Raw genomic sequence first — 18,081 nt, 5'->3', positions numbered from 1 at the left:
GACTCTTTTGGCAGCAAGCAGGCAGTTCTGTCACTTAAACTGAGCCACAAGTGTTGACATTCACATCTTGATAAGCACTGAATAATAAATCTGACAGAAACTGGGTTTTTGATGCATTGCATCTCTGCCATCTTACTGAACATTCATTCACACATTTATTCATTTCATGGTTTGAATTTAGATTTTAAGCTGTTTTAATGAGCTTCATGCTTCAGACTTTAATTTATAGTGGAAAATGTGTTTTCAGTGTCAAGTTTTATACATAGCAACAGAAGTACTAAATAAACCAAAATTAAACCAAGAATTACAGTACTGTCGTAATTTACTCATCCTCATGTTGTTATAAGCCTGTATGACTGGAACACAATAGAAGATATATTTTTTTAACTTATTTGTCCACCCAATTAAAGTACAATGGGATTCAAAACAACAACATTAAAAAAATATTTTGTGTTCAGCAGAAGAAATTCATAAAAACTGGGATGACATGAATGTAAATGATAACAGAATTTTAAAGGTGCAGTATTATTTAAACACTTTATTAATATTTGAATTAGCTTTTCATTTTAGTTCACTTATTTTTCACGTGTTTACATGTTTTTGAGATTTTTGTTACTTTCTTTTTATATTTCTACTTAGCTTTAATTTATTTTATTTCATGTTTAGTCATTTTAGTATATTAGTTAGTTGCAAATGCAACATTCCTATATCTTTCGTTTATTCCAGCTTAATTTCAATTCATTTATTTGACCATAAATGTATAACAGCAATAAGGACAGTAGAATTTGCGAATATGCATGTTTATTTTGGCAAATACAACATATATTACAATCACAAAATATATAAAGTGAATGATACGGATACAAAATATTGGACAAATTCATATTTATGTCAAAATTCAGTGCAATTATTATGTATGTTCCAGGCTTTGACTAAACACAGTTGAAATGCATTGCAAAAACATAACATAAAACACAACATAAAAACGGGACTGGAAGCAGTAGCCTGGGGCGATTACAGTTGTCTTTCATCTGCAACATGAATTAGATGATGTCAACAAGCTGAGAAGAGCGTGTGAGGGCATTCACACAACTGTCTGATTGAGGGAATCTCCTCTGGGACCACTCGGACCTGCTGACTCAGGCACTGCGGTGGCTCACAATGGAGGCCAACTGCTCCCTCAAGCTCCCTCTGCCTCAGTTCATACCTGACAATGCTATGTCCCATGCTACACCTCTGTTCCCTCCCGTGGATACAGCAAGTCAGAGGAGCCCATCACTGGATAGAGCTGGCTGGTGTACTGGTTGATCATAGAGTCACTATAGCTGTCTGTGTACGAAGTGGAGATGTTGGATGGGATGGGAGGAGGGATGTGGGTTTCCCATTGCGGCACAGTAGCGTTCGGTGAGTACGAGTCATATGCCCCAGTCTGAGAGGATTTCTGACTCAAAAGCAAAGCTAGAGGAGATGGAAGAAGAGCTTCTCCTGAGCCTTTAGTCACATCACCCATTTGACTTAGAAAGCCACTGAGACACGGAGTCGGATCTTTGGAAACCGGAGAGTTTCCTCTCTCTAAGGTATCACTGGGCTCTTTCGGACTCGATAGAGCAGAGTCCGATCCAGAATAACCTTTTCCCTCCTCTTCGGCCAGAGAGTCAGACTTTCTCTTCCTCTTGCGACGGAAGTTGCCATTATCAAACATCTTCTCACAGTTTGGGTCGAGGGTCCAGTAGTTGCCTTTGCCTGTTCAACAGAAGAAACCTTGTTATTTTGGCAGTTGAAAAATGAACTAGAACTAAACTAAAACCCAAGCAGTTATGCAAGAAGAAGTTTCAACATGTTCTAACCTGGATCGCTGTCATCTCTGGGTACTTTCATAAAGCAGTCGTTGAGTGAGAGATTATGCCGGATTGAGTTCTGCCAGCTGGCTTTGCTCTTGTTGTAGAAGGGGAAGTTGTCAGCCACGTACTGGTAGATCTGGCTGAGAGTGAGGCGACGGTTTGGGGCTCCGTGAATTGCCATCGCAATAAGTGCTGAGTAAGAGTAGGGAGGTCTCACAAGTTTCATCAGATCTTCTTGGGAAGGCATGGAGAACCAGCTGAAACCACCTTCCGAGCTTCCAATTCCGCCTGCGGCCACGTACGGCTTTGTCATCCCGTAGTGCTGAGGAGCAGGATTGATCCCGGGTCCATTGAACCACAGGTAAGGGTTGGGGGTCTGGCCAGCGTATTCTCCGAGATCGTAAGTGGATGGCAGGGTTTGCTGTGGACTAGGCGCAGGCTGAGTGCTGTAGAAGTTGTCACCATACAAGCTGAATTCTTGGGACTCCTGCCCCATGTTGTGAAATTGGGGTGAAAGCGCTTGTGGAACAAATGACGTCATGCTTTCCGTCGTTCTGAGAGAAAACACTTCCTTCTGCTCTGCTGCCTCTAACACAGGTGGATTGGTCAGGTGCATCACAACCTGACACCTGTCTCACCTGTACTATTTATACAAGTTTTGTAACACCCTCTTTGCTCTGATTGGTTGTTACTGTCACACCTCTGCTCTCATTTGTTTGGGGGGTGGGGGGTGTTGATATATCAGTAGAATATCTTAAGTTGCTTGAGTGACTTGGATAGATTAACTTGGTTAAATTCCAGAGTTAAAATTGCTTCATAATACATGAAAATACAAATAATTATTCCATATAATTATACACAACATAGTACCTTTTGCAAGTCTCTTATGGTCACTGCAAGTAAAATGGTACAGTTTTGGTAGTTAAAAAGTAGCACAATTTACATGAATATTTCACACTTACAAGGTGATTATTGTGTGTTTATAGTGAAAAAGGTCACTTACAAACAAAACAAATAAATAAAACTGTTGGAATTTTACTGTGAAACACGTAATGTCCAATGTGCTGGCAAATGTAAGTGTCTAGGCTAATTATATGTTGATACCTACGTGGTTTCAGTGGCATCACTTTTCACTTTCACTTTATTATAAACATTAAAGACGCAACATCATGCAGTTTTTCTTGGTTAATTTGCTTACATTTTAAGATCACTTCACTTGTAGCCTGATATCATCAGATCAGCTTCTATTAGTGGTTCCCAGAATTTAGATTAAATCTTGGAGGGGATTGTGCTTTCCTGGTTGCTGCCCCCAAACTTTTGAACTCTTTGCCTTAGATGTATCAGATCCGCAGCTCTAGTTTTAATCTTTATTAAAAGTTTATTTATTAACTAGGGATTTTATTTCTCTGGGCGATTCATTCTTAGGTGTGCTCTTGTTTCATGTTGTGTATGCTTCATGCTCATCTTTTATTATTTTATTTTCTTCAGGAGCATAGCAGCCATTTTAAAAGTGTATGTGTGTGTGTTGGGGTGGGGTGGGGGGTGCTTAGAGGGACCTATTTTTTTGTGATATCATACTCAAAAACCATAACTGTAACCCTAATTTAAAAATAACTGCAGGACTCGGGGCTTTGAGAACACTGTGGACATCTATACTTTATTGTTATGCAATAAAAATATTTCATGCACAATATTTCAGTTACACTACACTTCAACAATAACTATCATCCTAATTATTAACAGTTGGACAAAAAACTGCCTTAACCTATATAAGTAATAATTTATATAAAAATTTGAACATAAAATGGAAAACATAGCCCATATATTAATGTTTAATTCCTTAAAACATTGGCAAGAAATCCATAAAAAAATAAAATAAAATAAATTTTATTTTCTCTCTCCTTTCAACACATCTCACCTGTGTAGATTCTGGAGACGTCGAGCAACAATCAGTCACGTGACAGCCAGCCTTTCCTACAGACCAGTTCAAGTGAAGAACGTAGCTGTAATCAATTAATGTACTAGAATATGATAAAGTAAGATGAGATATGATAAGTTTTCGGCACAAACTTTGGTTTATTGTGAAAGGATACTTCTACCCCGGACGAGAGCGGCGCAACGCGACAAAAAAAAAAAAAAGATTATGCTGTCCATATTTACATTTACATTTACATTTACATTTAGCAGACACTTTTATCCACACCGACTAACAAGTAAGAGAGAGTAACACACACTGGATCCAGCGCGAGCTCACAAGCCTCGGTCTTAACGGGTTCTTTTGTCGCGTCGCTTGATCGCATCGCTCGCATCCGTTGAAAGAGGACGTAGTCGTGTTACCCCCCAAACCGCGGGGATATCAAAGTAAAATCGCGAGCGCAGCAGGAGATTTGAAGCTCGCTACAGATGCGCCCAAGAGATTAATTCGTCTCGTCTTGTGATTGGCTGAATGTTCACTCAAATCTAAATAAACAAACCAGATAATTTAACACTGGCGGAAATATCGCTGGTGGGTCAAACAAAGACCGGGGGACATGTCCAGGGACACTGGCTACACGGACCACAAAGTGTTTTAAGTAGTTTGATAAGCTTAAGAGTATTTAGGGAAACGGCGACCTGCGCGAGTCCTCAAATTGTTAATAGAAGGCGAACAGAATGATTTCACAGGAATAAAACACAAAACACAAAACCTTGCCGATAGTTAGCGTGATGTAATCCTCATTCTGTCCCTCACGCCACGTATAGCGTTCCTTGTAGAACTATATCATCTTTATTGCGATGTCAATATACAATTCAAATTGCATGAGCACACACATATAACATAAAAAATAAACACTTTGAATCGTACAACAATTCAAATAAAAGATACAAAGATTAGTTTGAGAAATAACGAAAACGGTCTTAATATTGATAAAGTATTGATTTATCATTATGTTTTCCATATGAACATGTATTCAGTACTATGGAATGTGCAGCATTTTAAAACTTAACATAATGTTGTAGCTACAGACTGCCAAAGTCATATTTGTACAGACCTGGGAGAATTTAACAGTTGTGAGTGGTGTTGATTTGAGTGAAACTAAATGAAACGTAATAACCAAAACTGGTTACTGTAATTTAGTCTCGTGTAGAATGAAGGTTTAATATCTAGCTGGATAAATCAAAGCACACTGGTTCTGTTGGCTTGATTCTCGGTTCTTCGCATTGATTAGAAGAAGTGGCTTGTGTTTGTGCTGGTTGATAATGTCGCTGACCCGCTCGAAAGTCTGCCAAAAACAATCAATAGTGTTACAAACTTTGGTCATTATGCATGTAGCTGAGATTACAAGCATAAAAAAACAACCGTTTTAATACCTCGTAGGATTTTAGACCAGTGCCTAGCATGAAGCCATCTTGATTTCTGCGGATCTGTATATTGTAAACTTTATCCTGGTACAGGACCACAAGTGTGTAGGGCTGGTTAGAAGATCGATTTGAACTGTCCCGCACAAGAAACGTCCCATCCTGACACATTTCAACAGATGATATCAAGAATGACATTTGTATTCCCTATAAATTTCTATTAAGAAAATAAGAATGCAAATGTAGTTTCAAGTGTCATATAGTTCATTTGAGCACAATGGTCTCACCCTGTTAACTCTTGTCAGGCATTTTTCTGCCTCACGGCGGGTGATCTGACCCACGTACCAAGCTGGATCCATGTCCTATAAATGGAGTAGTAATAGTATTAAGTCTGACAGTGACTAATGAGCAATGTTTGTCTGTTTTCTCTACAATTATCTAAGAAAATAATGATTTATTAAATCCAAAATATTTTAAAGAGACCTAATAGTGATATAAACAAATTCCAGCGTAGAACAGACTGCTATTTCTTTATCGGAAACACTTGCTCATTGGATCCTCTGCAGTGAATGGGTGCCGTCAAAATGAGAGTCTAATAAATAGACTAACAGAAACATAACAATAATCCACAAGACTCCAGTCCATCAATTAATGTCTACTGAAGAGCAAAGCTGTGTGTTTGTAATAAACAAATTCATCAAGAAAACGGACCAGCGAGGAAATTGACTTTTTCTTTGGAGGAAGCATTTTTATAGATTATGGACTCATATTTTGGTCGGAAGTGATAGTTTAAAGTTAAAAAGCCTTATCACTTCACAAGATGTTAATTGATGGACTGGAGTCATGTCGATTATTGTGATGTTTTGATCAGCTTGTTTGGACTCATTCTGACCGCACCCATTCACAAACTCATCTACATCATGGATTGCCTAAGGCTGAGAACATTTTCAACAAACTTTATTTTTTGGGTGAACTTTTCCTTTAACCTAAACAAGAAATAGACTCCAGTAGCACTTGAGAGGAAATGCTTCACAAAGGCGCCACCTGCTGGTTGATCTGAAGTGGTGTGACTGTTGATTCCCTTATGAAAATTAACCATGGTTTTACTACAAATAAAACCAAAAAAACATGGTTACTATAGTTAAACCATGGTAACCACAAATTAACCATGGTTTTGCTAAATTAACCATAGTTTAACCATGGTATTTGTAGTAAATCTGTGGTTATACAAATGGTAGTCAACACGCCAAAAAACCATGGGTTAGTTTTACTATAATAAAACCATGGTTATTTTTCGTAAGGGTTCAACCCTCTGTACCTGCTTGCTGCCCATGTCTGCTTGTAGTGGTGGTCCTCTTGCACTTCTTTGGTGATCGTTCATTGCTTTCATTCAACAAAATAAAGGACTTAATTAGTTATTTTCATTAAATGTATAGTAAAATTAATCAAACTAATACAATGCGCGCTTACCCTCCTGCAGTTTTGCCGGTAGTGATCGATTGGGGTGAACACTGTGAAATGTGACCGAAAAATAGTTAAATATAATATAGTAACTAATATTTCTGAATATCTGGATTAATTCAACACCCAGATAGCACACTTGCATCTGATAGATGTATTTAAGATTGAGGAAGCTGTCCTCAGCAAAATGTGCTGCACATAGTTTTACATGTGGATTATAATTTTCGGGAACTGAGTTAAACATAAATTGTAACCATTAATCTCCAAGTACAGCGTCCCTGGGAAGGCCAAACAAAGGTGATTGGACTCCGACATGAAAATAACAGCGTTTCGACGACATGGCGACAAACACAAACGCAGCTCTTCCTCTTCTCGTCGGAGCGCAACAAGACCACGCCCCCCTGTTTGTGTATCCATGTGGGCGGAGGTTAGTCAAAAAACTGTTTTATTGACGTCATTACTGCAGGAACCAGAGGGATGTAGTCCAAACGGGTCGTTCGTTGTAGGAGAATTCTGTTAAATAAAATATCTCGCTTGGCATTGAACTTTGAGCTTTAGAATTTTACAGATATTATTTATACTCTAACAACAACATTACACACTAACTAAAGTTTAAAACATGGGATCACGAAGAACGGGACCTTTAAAACAGAATTTTTTAAACCTCTACTTGACATCTGATAGGAAACGTTGTATAGATGTATTGCAGAGCAGCAAACACTATCTAAAAATACGTCTTGCAGATGTCTCCGTGATGCATGTGTGCTCATGTGAATACGTACTTGTCTGTTTGATAGGACTTTCCGTGGGTTCCCGGCGGTCTTGGTGAAAGGTTCCTGACGTGCATTGGGAATGTGTTGGAGTGGTGCATGGCAGCTGTAAGAATTTGTGTTAAAACTTAAAACTTAATTAGGTAGTTTTTTTTTCTTTACTGTTATAAAACTTATTATAACCATCCTATCAAAACACATAAACACAAATGGATAAATGTATAAAAATAAAAATATGCATAAAGTTACTTACTGTCATCATGAAACTGCGATAGAAAAAACATGAAAATTAAGAGTGAGTGATTGAAAATGATGCAAGTTGCACAAACATATATATATATATATATATATATATATATATATATATATATATATATATATATATATATATATATATATATATATATATATATGTGTGTGTGTGTGTGTGTGTGTGTGTGTGTGTGTGTGTGTGTGTGAGTTTGTGTGTGTGTTTGTGTGCTTAATGTGATTACCTCCTGTCCGTGGTAAGGTTGTCTGTTGGAAAAACAAGGTACAAGTTACAGTGGCAGCTTTGTAAAAGAATGGTGCAGCGTAAAGTTATAATAGTTGCAATAAGTAAAGTTATAATAAATAAATAAATAAAGATGAATTTGACCTGTTATGAGAGCCTGGTGTAACAGAGGAGGCACTTCTGTGCACCCCTGGAAGTGAGGGTTTGGGAATCCTTATTGGATCTCCTGGTGGCTCCACTGCAGGGGGTCTGATAAAAGCATACGAAAACATCCCAAAAAAATGTAGGACTAATTTTGAATACGTTTTTTCCAAAACAAAGAAATTTACAGTAATTTGCAGCAATTTTCTGTGTTCACATATGCACGAGAGAATATCAGTCTTTTGAAATAGTAAATACTACTAAATATTGTCATGCTGAATGCACATGTGCAGTTATTTCTGTTTTATCGATAAAAGATGAAACCACCGTACCTTCCTTGCAGTTGGCCAGCCTACAAAAAAAAAAAAAAATTAGAGGAATACCATTTTACAGAAACATTGAAATGTAAGTTATTATGGTGTAGAATATACAAAAAAATCTTAATGAAACGTTGAAATGAAAAGACCAAATATTAGGAAACAAAGTATATATATATACATATATATATATATATATACACATGCACAAAATTTTAGGAAGATGTTAGGGAAAAAAAATTATATTTATATTTCATTTCATACATTTATATTTCAAGCATGGGAGTTATTAATATGATGTATGTTATAAGCATACAATAATAATCGTAGTGATAACAATATTCATTGTATATTATATATTGTATATTCATTCAAACAGTAATATAAATATTTAGAAAACACACACAATCTAATATATACTTATATATTGTTATATATAATGATATTTATCTATTAATATAGCTAACCATGATATTTATTAATCTATTCTTTAAGATAATATATACTTAATTGATTGTTCAATAATGACATTTTCAGTAAATGCAATTTTTTTGTTAAAAAAAAAAAAAGTTCAAAATTACTAAGGCACATAGTGGCGAATTCTACTTCGAAGGAGGACAAAATAAGCTTACTCTGTCAAGCGAGCATGTGCCTCTTCCACCTGTGAAGACACAATACAGTACAAGTGTACAATACAAGTGTTTTTAAAACATATAATTCATAATTGCAATACAGTTTAGAATCAAAGCCTTCCCTTCAGACACTGCCTATGTTATTTTTATTGATTGCTTTCACCCCAGATCATATCAAAGTAATCTGAACTGCATTATTTCGGAGTTAGTATTAGCTGGAAGTGACCTGCTACAGCTGCAGGGTGGCTTCTGTCCAGAGCTCCTGGCTTTGTGCTGCGGTCCACGGCAGGTGCTATAAGAGCACAGAACGGTAGAAACAACATAGACAAAAGGTGGATGAGTTCGACAACATCACACCCAGTTCATATTTCACTGAAACTAAGAATACTTTCCTACCTTGGGGTCTTTTTAGAGGCCGCTCTTCTCTCATAGGCAGTCCAACCTATCGATTAGAATATTAAATATAGAGTTTATTGCAAAGAAGATTTAAAAAATGAAAATCAGAAATGAACAGGGACACATATTGTTTGGAAATATGATGGACTCACACTTGGCCGCTCTACAGGAGGGGGAGCGGGTCCAGGGCCTGGGCGCTCTGGAGGGACAGGCGGTTGACTTCTGCTCACTCGGTTATTATCTGATAAAACAAGGGACCCTATCATTTTCCCAAAGGACTAAGACAACAGTAGGACAAATGAGTGTCCAGTTCTGCGCACCAATATAATCGCTGTTTTCCATGGGTTTTGCCGGGCAGATCTGAGCCATGTCTTCATTAGGCTCGGTCGGTGGAGGCTCATAGCTGTTGTCACTGTCGGACCCCTCCTCTGGGGACTCATAGTCTCCACCGCTAGCTTCACCTTCATCATTCGAGTCCGGATTCTCATAGTCATCATCGCTCTCCTTAAGAAGGAAAGAACACGTGTGCTCTGCCAATCAGATGTGATACTGATCACTTCAAAACTTTTAAACACTCATACGAGACTTACAAACTCTTCAGAGTCCCACGCTTGATCCTCATGGTGCTCGACTGAAAATAACAAAAGCAGACTTTTTCTAGACACTCTTTAAAAGGGTCATTTGTAGCATTGAATATACTTTATATCATACCTAGTGGTTGTGGGAAGCTGGGAACTGGGGATGGCCTGTTACAAAACACTAAGGATAATTAGTTGTCTACTAAAGAAAAAAAAAGAATAAGAAAAAAAGAGAGTTCCTCAAAAGACATTCTTCAAAATATCTTCTTTTGTGTTTCTGCAGGAGAACGTAAGTTATTCAGGCTTATTGTTAATACATATATGTGACAACAAAACCTTTCAACAAGAACATAGATGTGTCTGGATGACCACATACCTATAGAGTCCTAACCACTAACATTTCAAAGTTTGGGGTCAGTACTTCAACATTTCTATTCTGGAAGGATGCTTTCAATTGATCAAAAATGACAGTTAAGATATTTCTAATGTCACAAATACGTTTCTGTTTCAAATGAATGCTGTTCTTTTGAACTTTTTATTCATCAAAACATCATCTTAAATAAGTTTCCCGAAAAAAAAAAAATAACAAAGCAGCACAAACATTTTCAACATTGATAATAATAAGAAATATTTCTTGAGCAGCAAATCAGCATATTATTATGATTTCTGCAGGATCGTGTGACACTGAAGACTGAAGTCATAATTGCCAGAAATTCATCTTTGCCATTACACATTTTAAAAGACTTCTTTCTGAATCATTAAGAAATGCTTACTGACACACCTAACTTTGAATGTTAGTGTACATAATATTTCATATAAATATATATATATATATATATATATATATATATATATATATATATATATATATATAAAGCACAAGATTTATCACGGTAGAGATGTACTGGCCTTATTGTTGGAATCGCCGGAAAGAACCTCTTCTTGTTGATTTCCTGACAAATTTTTGAGATAAGCCTAAAAATTTTAGAAAACACCAGTTTCAAATCCTTAAAGCGTAACCACAATTACTAGCAAATGGTTGATAAGTAGGTGTTTTAAGAGAAAGAACAGAATGTTATTATTGCTTTATATACTGGCTGAGGGTTCAGCTCAAGCAGGATGTGGTAACAGAGCCATAATTTTCTGTCCCCGTTTCTCTGCACCTGACAATGCTTAAAAAACCAACAAGAATCACTTTACCATTTATGCCATCTTTGCCAAATATGCTTTTGGGGAAAAATCGATAACATCTGTTTATTTAAGTGTTGGTGTTTTCAACTATTTCACACCAAATGTGCTCTGCAAACCAGTTTCAGCTTCAACGCAATGGTTCCTGCCGCATCTGCTTCTCTGGTTTATCTTTCCTGTGCAGTATTTCCTTTTACTATGTCATCAGTGGTGTTCTTGCACATTTCTACCTGTTTCTACACTTTGTACACTGTCAAATATTTTGCCAACATGATGAGCTACAGTTGTTTTAAAAACGTTTTAAAGGACAGTAACTGTACTTTTCAAATAAATATATAAAAAATACTGTGGATGTGATATATTATTCTACACTTTATGGCAAATAAATTCTAATGTTGTTTACAATGTCTGAAGTACTCGTGTGATGTACCCAGTATAGAATGACAAATACACAGAGAAGACCATCGGTACTTACGGCGCATGAAGCTTAGGGAACTTTTGAAGATCATTGTCAGACATACTCTGAAAAAAAAAAAATATATATATACAGACTGATTTTAAATTCATTTATCAAACTGGCTGTGAAAGTATATATGCATGACCAAAGAAAGTCGTCATTTGGATTCAAATCAGCTATTACTAAAGAATCTAGGATTGGATCATTATTGCAACGATTAAAATCTTTCTGGCATGTTGCATGTTTTGCAACAATTCTTTTAACCCTAACTGATGTATAGCATAGCTTTTTATTTTTAATCATCCATGTTGGAAGATGCACCCATGTCCATATTCCAAGATGACAATGGCAAGATTCATAGGGCCCAAAATTTGAAAATAATAGCATGAGGAACAATTTTCACCCTTTTTAAAAGTCTTAAGGATGTGCTGGAGTCGGCTTTAAAGAGTGGTTTGAATCTCCCATTTTCAATACAAGATCTCAGCCAAAAATGAACGCAACTAAACAATGCCACAACGAATGCATGGTGGCTGTCCAATGAAATATTCAAAAGTGCGACTTTTTTGGACAGGCAGTGTAAAGCCTACTCCAGCACATCCCAAAGACTTTCAGTGGGGTTTAGATCAGGACTCTGTGATGGCCGGTCTTTCACAGTTTGAGCCTGATTCTTGGCATTGTCATCCTGGAATATGTACATGTGTACTTCTTCCGACACGGTTGTTTGAGAAATAAACTGCAATGCACTGCATCAGTTAGGATTAAAAAACATATTCATCACTGCAATAATGATTCAGTCCATCAAAATAATTTTAATTGTGAATTCTGACTGATGAGGAGGTGGTAGTTTAGAAATAGAAGTTAATTTTAGAAGTTAGCAGTTTACTTGTTAGGATGTTTCTAATTACAACACTTCCTGAATAGCAGGACGAAGGAAAACAATGATACAACGTTGAGTCAGACCCCAGACGTCTATTTTGTAAAGGGAAATTTTTGTCTGAATATAAATATTTAGCTTTGTTAAAAGCTACAAATGTTTGCAAATGAAAAAGTTCTTAAAATCAAACCAATTTTATTTAGATTACCACAAATTGCATAGGGCCAAAAATAGTCTTATACTAAATGATGACATACTAAATGATGACATGTGCTGAAAATGGTCAAGTCTGCTTTCTAAGCGCTTCTTGAATTTCATGTACTTTCCCTCCTCGCTGTCTGTGATCAGAACAGACCTGAGACACAGTTTTGGGTTGTGACCCACCAAAAGCGCTGGACTCAAATTTTAAAGGGGAACATACCAGGAACCTTTGGCCATTGATGCTATGCCGTGTCACAACCTTATCACACCCAGTTAGATTCCGCTAAAGATAATGAAAAAGTATGTCAGTTGAATTTACAGGCACACAGACATAACTGTATCTCCTACATAAACAACATAATGGAATATTAAATATAATCAAATATCAAATATAGGTCTGTAGTACATTCAATGTTATTAATGATTCAGCAATGCAACTTCATTTATCGGTTTTAAACAGTATAAATTTGAAACTGTGCTAAACATCTATAAAAGAAACATTTTGATTACAACAGATATGTATTCAATTTTACTATATATTTTACATTGAAAGCTGATCAGAGAAAGCAACTTACTTTCTTCAGAAAATCTGCTAACCGTTGCGAATCCCAGCTCAGAACCTCCGATTTGGATGGAAAACTATCAGAACTCATTATTCCAAATGCTACACTTACTTAAGAATATCAAATCCCAGATACCATCAAGCATTGAAAAAAAATGTAGTCTGTGCCTGACACTATTTCTACTGAGAACACGAGGAGACTAAAAAAAATGTAAAGAAAAAAAAACAAAAACAAGAGATAGTACTTTAGTCACAGAATCACCCAGTTTCAAATGAATAAGAGGGAGAATTACTAAAAATTCCAAAAATATCTAAGAAGCCCAAGACTGGATTTGCTTGAGCACAGTATATAAAGAAAGAATGACATCCACTTCCCCATAGACTTCCTGTTAATGATTGTTGTGACAAACAGGGGGAAGTACGGCCCCTTCATGAAAAAAAAAAGAAGTTATTTCTTAATTTTTTAAAATTCATTCTTGCATTCATTTTAGTGTTTGGTAAGATCATAGACACACAATGCAAGATTAAAACTCCATTATTATATTTGAATTATTTGCCTCATTATCTACATCTTGCCAGTTCCACGTCCTGTGATTCCTAAATTTTGGTTTTGAATTTTGATAAACACAAGCAAAGGGCTATGATGAAGGCTTTCTTTGGGAAAAGAATTCATGAAATAACATTTCGGAGTTTACAACATAGAGCTGTACTTTTATTATAGCCATTTTTTTTTATCTTTTAGCTTTATTTGCCATTAGTTGGTGCTTCCCATGTTATATATTTTGCTTATTTAAATATGGATTTAACAACTGATAAGTAACAGCTATTTTTATCACTTTCGTTTAACTGCATCTTAAAGGGGTCCTATGATGCTTTTTTATAAAGATCATTATTTTGTGTATTTGGTGTAACAGAATATGTTGAAGTGGTTTAATGTTTGAAAAACATAATTTTTCGAATACTGTACATTATCGTAGGTCCTCTATGCCCCGTCTCTCTCAAATGCGTCATTTTCTACAAAGTCCCTCCTTCCGACAAGCACAGTCTGCTCTGATTGGCTGAACACCGCAAGCACTCGTCGGAAATATAACGTCCCTTTCTATAATCACGAGCTACATCATCTTTCTAAATAAATGTAAAGACAGTTAATAATGTCCTCAGTTTTACCATCAGTTCAAGCCCGAAAGGGGAACAGAGTCACGTGACACAGTGATGAAGCTCATATGTGTTTGCAGTACACAAGCCACAGACAGCTAAGACAGCTCTCTCTCTCTCACACATAAACACATACACGCGCAAAACTCCGCATTTGAACATTTAATAGCAAATACAAAAACTAATAACAAAACTTACTTAAAGTAGCTGATTCAAATATTTCCACATAGTGACGTAGACATGGGGGCGTGTTTGAATGAGGCATTTTAGGGGACTTGGCAGAGTCTTAACTTCGATAAAGAATATCTGTTTGATTTTGAGACTTTAGTTTTTGCAACTTCAGGGATCTTATCTATGCATAATCAGCTTGCAACACTCCAAAGAGTAAGGAAAACTTGAAATCATATGACCCCTTTAACATTTTTCTTAAGGTTAACCTGGTACAGTTGTACGGTTTTGGTCGCATGCTTTATTTTAAAATGATCGCATTATGGGAATTATCGTATAGATCGTGTGAAGGATTATGTGGATCTTGACCTGCAACACGGCTGGCTGCTTCAGTCCCTGAACTGTTCGCATTTAACACCCACAACTGGAAACTATGAGTTTCAAGCTTTCAGTTGCTCCTGTTGCAGGGGTTAGTTCATGGAAATATCTCGGTAAATGTACCTGCATCACTGAATAACCACTTTGATGTAGCTGTAAAGTGTATTTGATTCACAAAGCTGTAAACGGATGTTCAGATATCATGATGATCACATAACTTGATGTCATACACCAAAATATAATACCCCTGTCTTGTCAGTTATTTCCATTTCCTGACTGCTCACGAAGTAGAAGGTGGTTCAGTGGGTGTATTCAAATCTTTTTAAGTTTTGAGGGTAAAGTCAGCAGTTTTGATTTTGGGTAATGTCATCCAGTTGTTTATATGTCAATAATGTTTTAAGGAGCTCCCACACTTCTGTTGTAACATTACTCAGACTTTATTTTAGTGGAAACTATCGTTAGGCTACATGGCACTTTTTTTTACAGTGACACACTAAAAACTTTTATTGCTTATTTTAAACACAATTATTTTAGCATTTTGTGGCTGATGCTTAGGGTTGTTTATTACTCTCAATGGCTACACGTTTGTTTTCGAGAGATCACAAAACTGTCATCGATACTCAGTTTTTCCTCAGTTTTGATACAACAGACAGGTTATATTTCCTCTTTATCTACGCACAATGGCAATGGCATTTATAGGCTAACAAAAAAACTGAATAGGCACACATCGACGTGTGTCTGTCAGTGAGTACAGCTGAGCTGCTTCCCTTTACAAATGAACATTTTGGCTAGTCTTTTTGTTGGAATATTTATGTTGTCAATTGGCATTTTTAATTGACAAGGTCTATGCGAAATCATTTAGAATTGTAGGACTTCTGATTTATTTACTTTTATTGATTATTTTGCCAGATGTACAGTTGTGGCCAAACGTTTTGAGAAATACATAAATATTAGTTTTCAAAAAGTTTGCTACAAAACTGCTTTTAGATCTTTGTTTCAGTGGATTCTGTGATGTACTGAAATATAATTACAAGCACTTCATTCGTTTCAAAGGCTTTTTTTGACAATTACATGACATTTATGCAAAGAGTCAGTATTTGCAGTGTTGGCCCTTCTTTTTCAGGACCTCTGCAGTTCGACTGGTCATGCTCCCAATCAACTTCTGGGCCAAATCCTGACTGATAGCAACCCATTCTTTCATAATCACTTCTTAGAGTTTGTCAGAATTAGTGTTTTGTTTGTCCACCCGCCTCTTGAGGATTGACCACAAGTTCTTAATGGGATTAAGATCTGGGGAGTTTCCAGGCCATGGACCCAAAATTTCAACATTCTGGTCCCCAGAGTCACTTAGTTATCACTTTTGCCTTATGGCACGGTGCTCCATCGTGCTGGAAAATGCATTGTTCTTCACCAAACTGTTGTTGGATTGTTGGAAGAAGTTGCTGTTGGAGGGTGTTTTGGTACCATTCTTTATTCATGGCTGTGTTTTTGGGCAGAATTGTGAGTGAGCCCACTGCCTTGGATGAGAAGCAACCCCACACATGAATGGTGTCAGGATGCTTTACTGTTGGCATGACACAGGACTGATGGTAGCGCTCACCTTTTCTTCTCCGGACAAGCCTTTTTCCAGATGCCCCAAACAATCGGAAAGGGGCTTCATCAGAGAATATGACTTTGCCCCAGTCCACATGCAGTCCATTCACTATACTTTCTGCAGAAGATCAATCTGTCCCTGATGTTTTTTTTGGAGAGAAGTGGCTTCTTTGCTGCCCTTCTTGACACCAGGCCATCTTCCGAAAGTCTTGGCCTCACTGTGCGTGCAGATGCTCTCACACCTGCCTGCTGCCATTCCTGAGCAAGCTCTGCACTGGTGGCACTCCGATCCCGCAGCTGAATCCTCTTTAGGTGACGATCCTGGCACTTGCTGGACTTTCTTGGACGCCCTGAAGCCTTCTTTACAAAAATTGAACCTCTTTTCTTGAAGTTCTTGATGATCCTATAAATTGTTGATTTAGGTGCAATCTTAGTAGCCACAATATCCTTGCCTGTGAAGCCATTTTTATGCAACGCAATTCAATTCAATTCAATTCAAGTTTATATGTATAGCGCTTTTAACAATACAAATCATTACAAAGCAACTTTACAGAAAATTATGTTTCTACAATATTTAGTAGTAGCTAGTAGTTTGTGCACGTTTGACAGGATTTTAGAAAAATAAAAATAATAATAATAATACAAGACGTAGTCAGCTAGATGATGAACTATCAATATTATTAATTAATAGTAATTATAGGATGCAGTCACACATGTAGCAATAATTGTTAGTTCTGTTTGTTGATTCAAGGTTAGGATCATCTGGGGTCCTCTGAGGGTCAGCATCATCTCTTCTCAGGTGTTCTGGATCCAGACTGGAGCTTGTGTAAATCCTAGTTACCACGGGATGTAAATGATGGCTGCACGCGTTTCTTTGCAGGTCACCATGGTTAACAATTGAAGAACAATGATTTCAAGCATCACCCTCCTTTTAACATGTCAAGTCTGCCATTCTAACCCAATCAGCCTGACATAATGATCTCCAGCCTTGTGCTCGTCAACATTGTCACCTGAGTTAACAAGACGATTACTGAAATGATCTCAGCAGGTCCTTTAATGACAGCAATGAAATGCAGTGGAAAGGTTTTTTTGGGATTAAGTTAATTTTCATGGCAAAGAAGGACTATGCAATTCATCTGATCACTCTTTATAACATTCTGGAGTATATGCAAATTGCTATTATAAAAACTTAAGCAGCAACTTTTCCAATTTCCAATATTTATGTAATTCTCAAAACATTTAGCCACAACAGTACATTTTCATTTCACTTAATTCAGTAAATTTATGGGACCCAATAGCACCACCAAGTGGTGATGTACTATACAAATCAATTAAGTTCCATTAAATGTGATGTGTGCTTATGTAAAGTAAATACAACTTATAACAGATGTTAAAAAAAAAAAAAAAAACCCGAATTAATCCATATTCTAAGTTTCCATTTTCATAAACATACACACATTCACATAAAAAAAACCTTTAGTTCTTTATCGTTGCCATAGTATTGTTGTAAGTCAATTTTGTAGATAGAACAGTAGCA

The 18,081-nt window shown here is 36.7% G+C and overlaps 2 protein-coding genes across 2 annotated transcripts; both read right to left on the bottom strand.

Annotated features, from left to right (window-relative positions):
• Nucleotides 1–793: 793 nt before the first annotated feature.
• foxi3a (forkhead box I3a) lies at nt 794–2,452 on the bottom strand. The gene is made up of 2 exons (XM_059541850.1): nt 1,848–2,452; nt 794–1,743 (listed from the first exon to the last, which is right to left on the bottom strand). The coding sequence occupies exons 1-2, from the start codon at nt 2,380–2,382 to the stop codon at nt 1,229–1,231; spliced, it is 1,050 nt and encodes a 349-aa protein (XP_059397833.1). The 5' UTR covers nt 2,383–2,452; the 3' UTR covers nt 794–1,228.
• A 2,383-nt stretch (nt 2,453–4,835) lies between these two features.
• lcp2a (lymphocyte cytosolic protein 2a) lies at nt 4,836–13,407 on the bottom strand. Its single transcript, XM_059542525.1, has 20 exons — nt 13,264–13,407; nt 12,909–12,971; nt 11,632–11,678; nt 10,878–10,943; nt 10,102–10,136; nt 9,981–10,021; nt 9,711–9,894; nt 9,543–9,631; nt 9,391–9,436; nt 9,221–9,286; nt 8,969–9,023; nt 8,049–8,153; nt 7,906–7,927; nt 7,665–7,677; nt 7,424–7,517; nt 6,651–6,691; nt 6,499–6,563; nt 5,468–5,542; nt 5,193–5,342; nt 4,836–5,104 (listed from the first exon to the last, which is right to left on the bottom strand). The coding sequence occupies exons 1-20, from the start codon at nt 13,339–13,341 to the stop codon at nt 4,979–4,981; spliced, it is 1,461 nt and encodes a 486-aa protein (XP_059398508.1). The 5' UTR covers nt 13,342–13,407; the 3' UTR covers nt 4,836–4,978.
• Between the last annotated feature and the right edge of the window lie 4,674 nt (nt 13,408–18,081).

This window comes from Carassius carassius, chromosome 47 (assembly GCF_963082965.1).
Source record: "Carassius carassius chromosome 47, fCarCar2.1, whole genome shotgun sequence".
In the NCBI taxonomy this organism is placed as follows: domain Eukaryota; kingdom Metazoa; phylum Chordata; class Actinopteri; order Cypriniformes; family Cyprinidae; genus Carassius; species Carassius carassius.
This window is presented reverse-complemented; position numbering and strand designations above follow the sequence as displayed.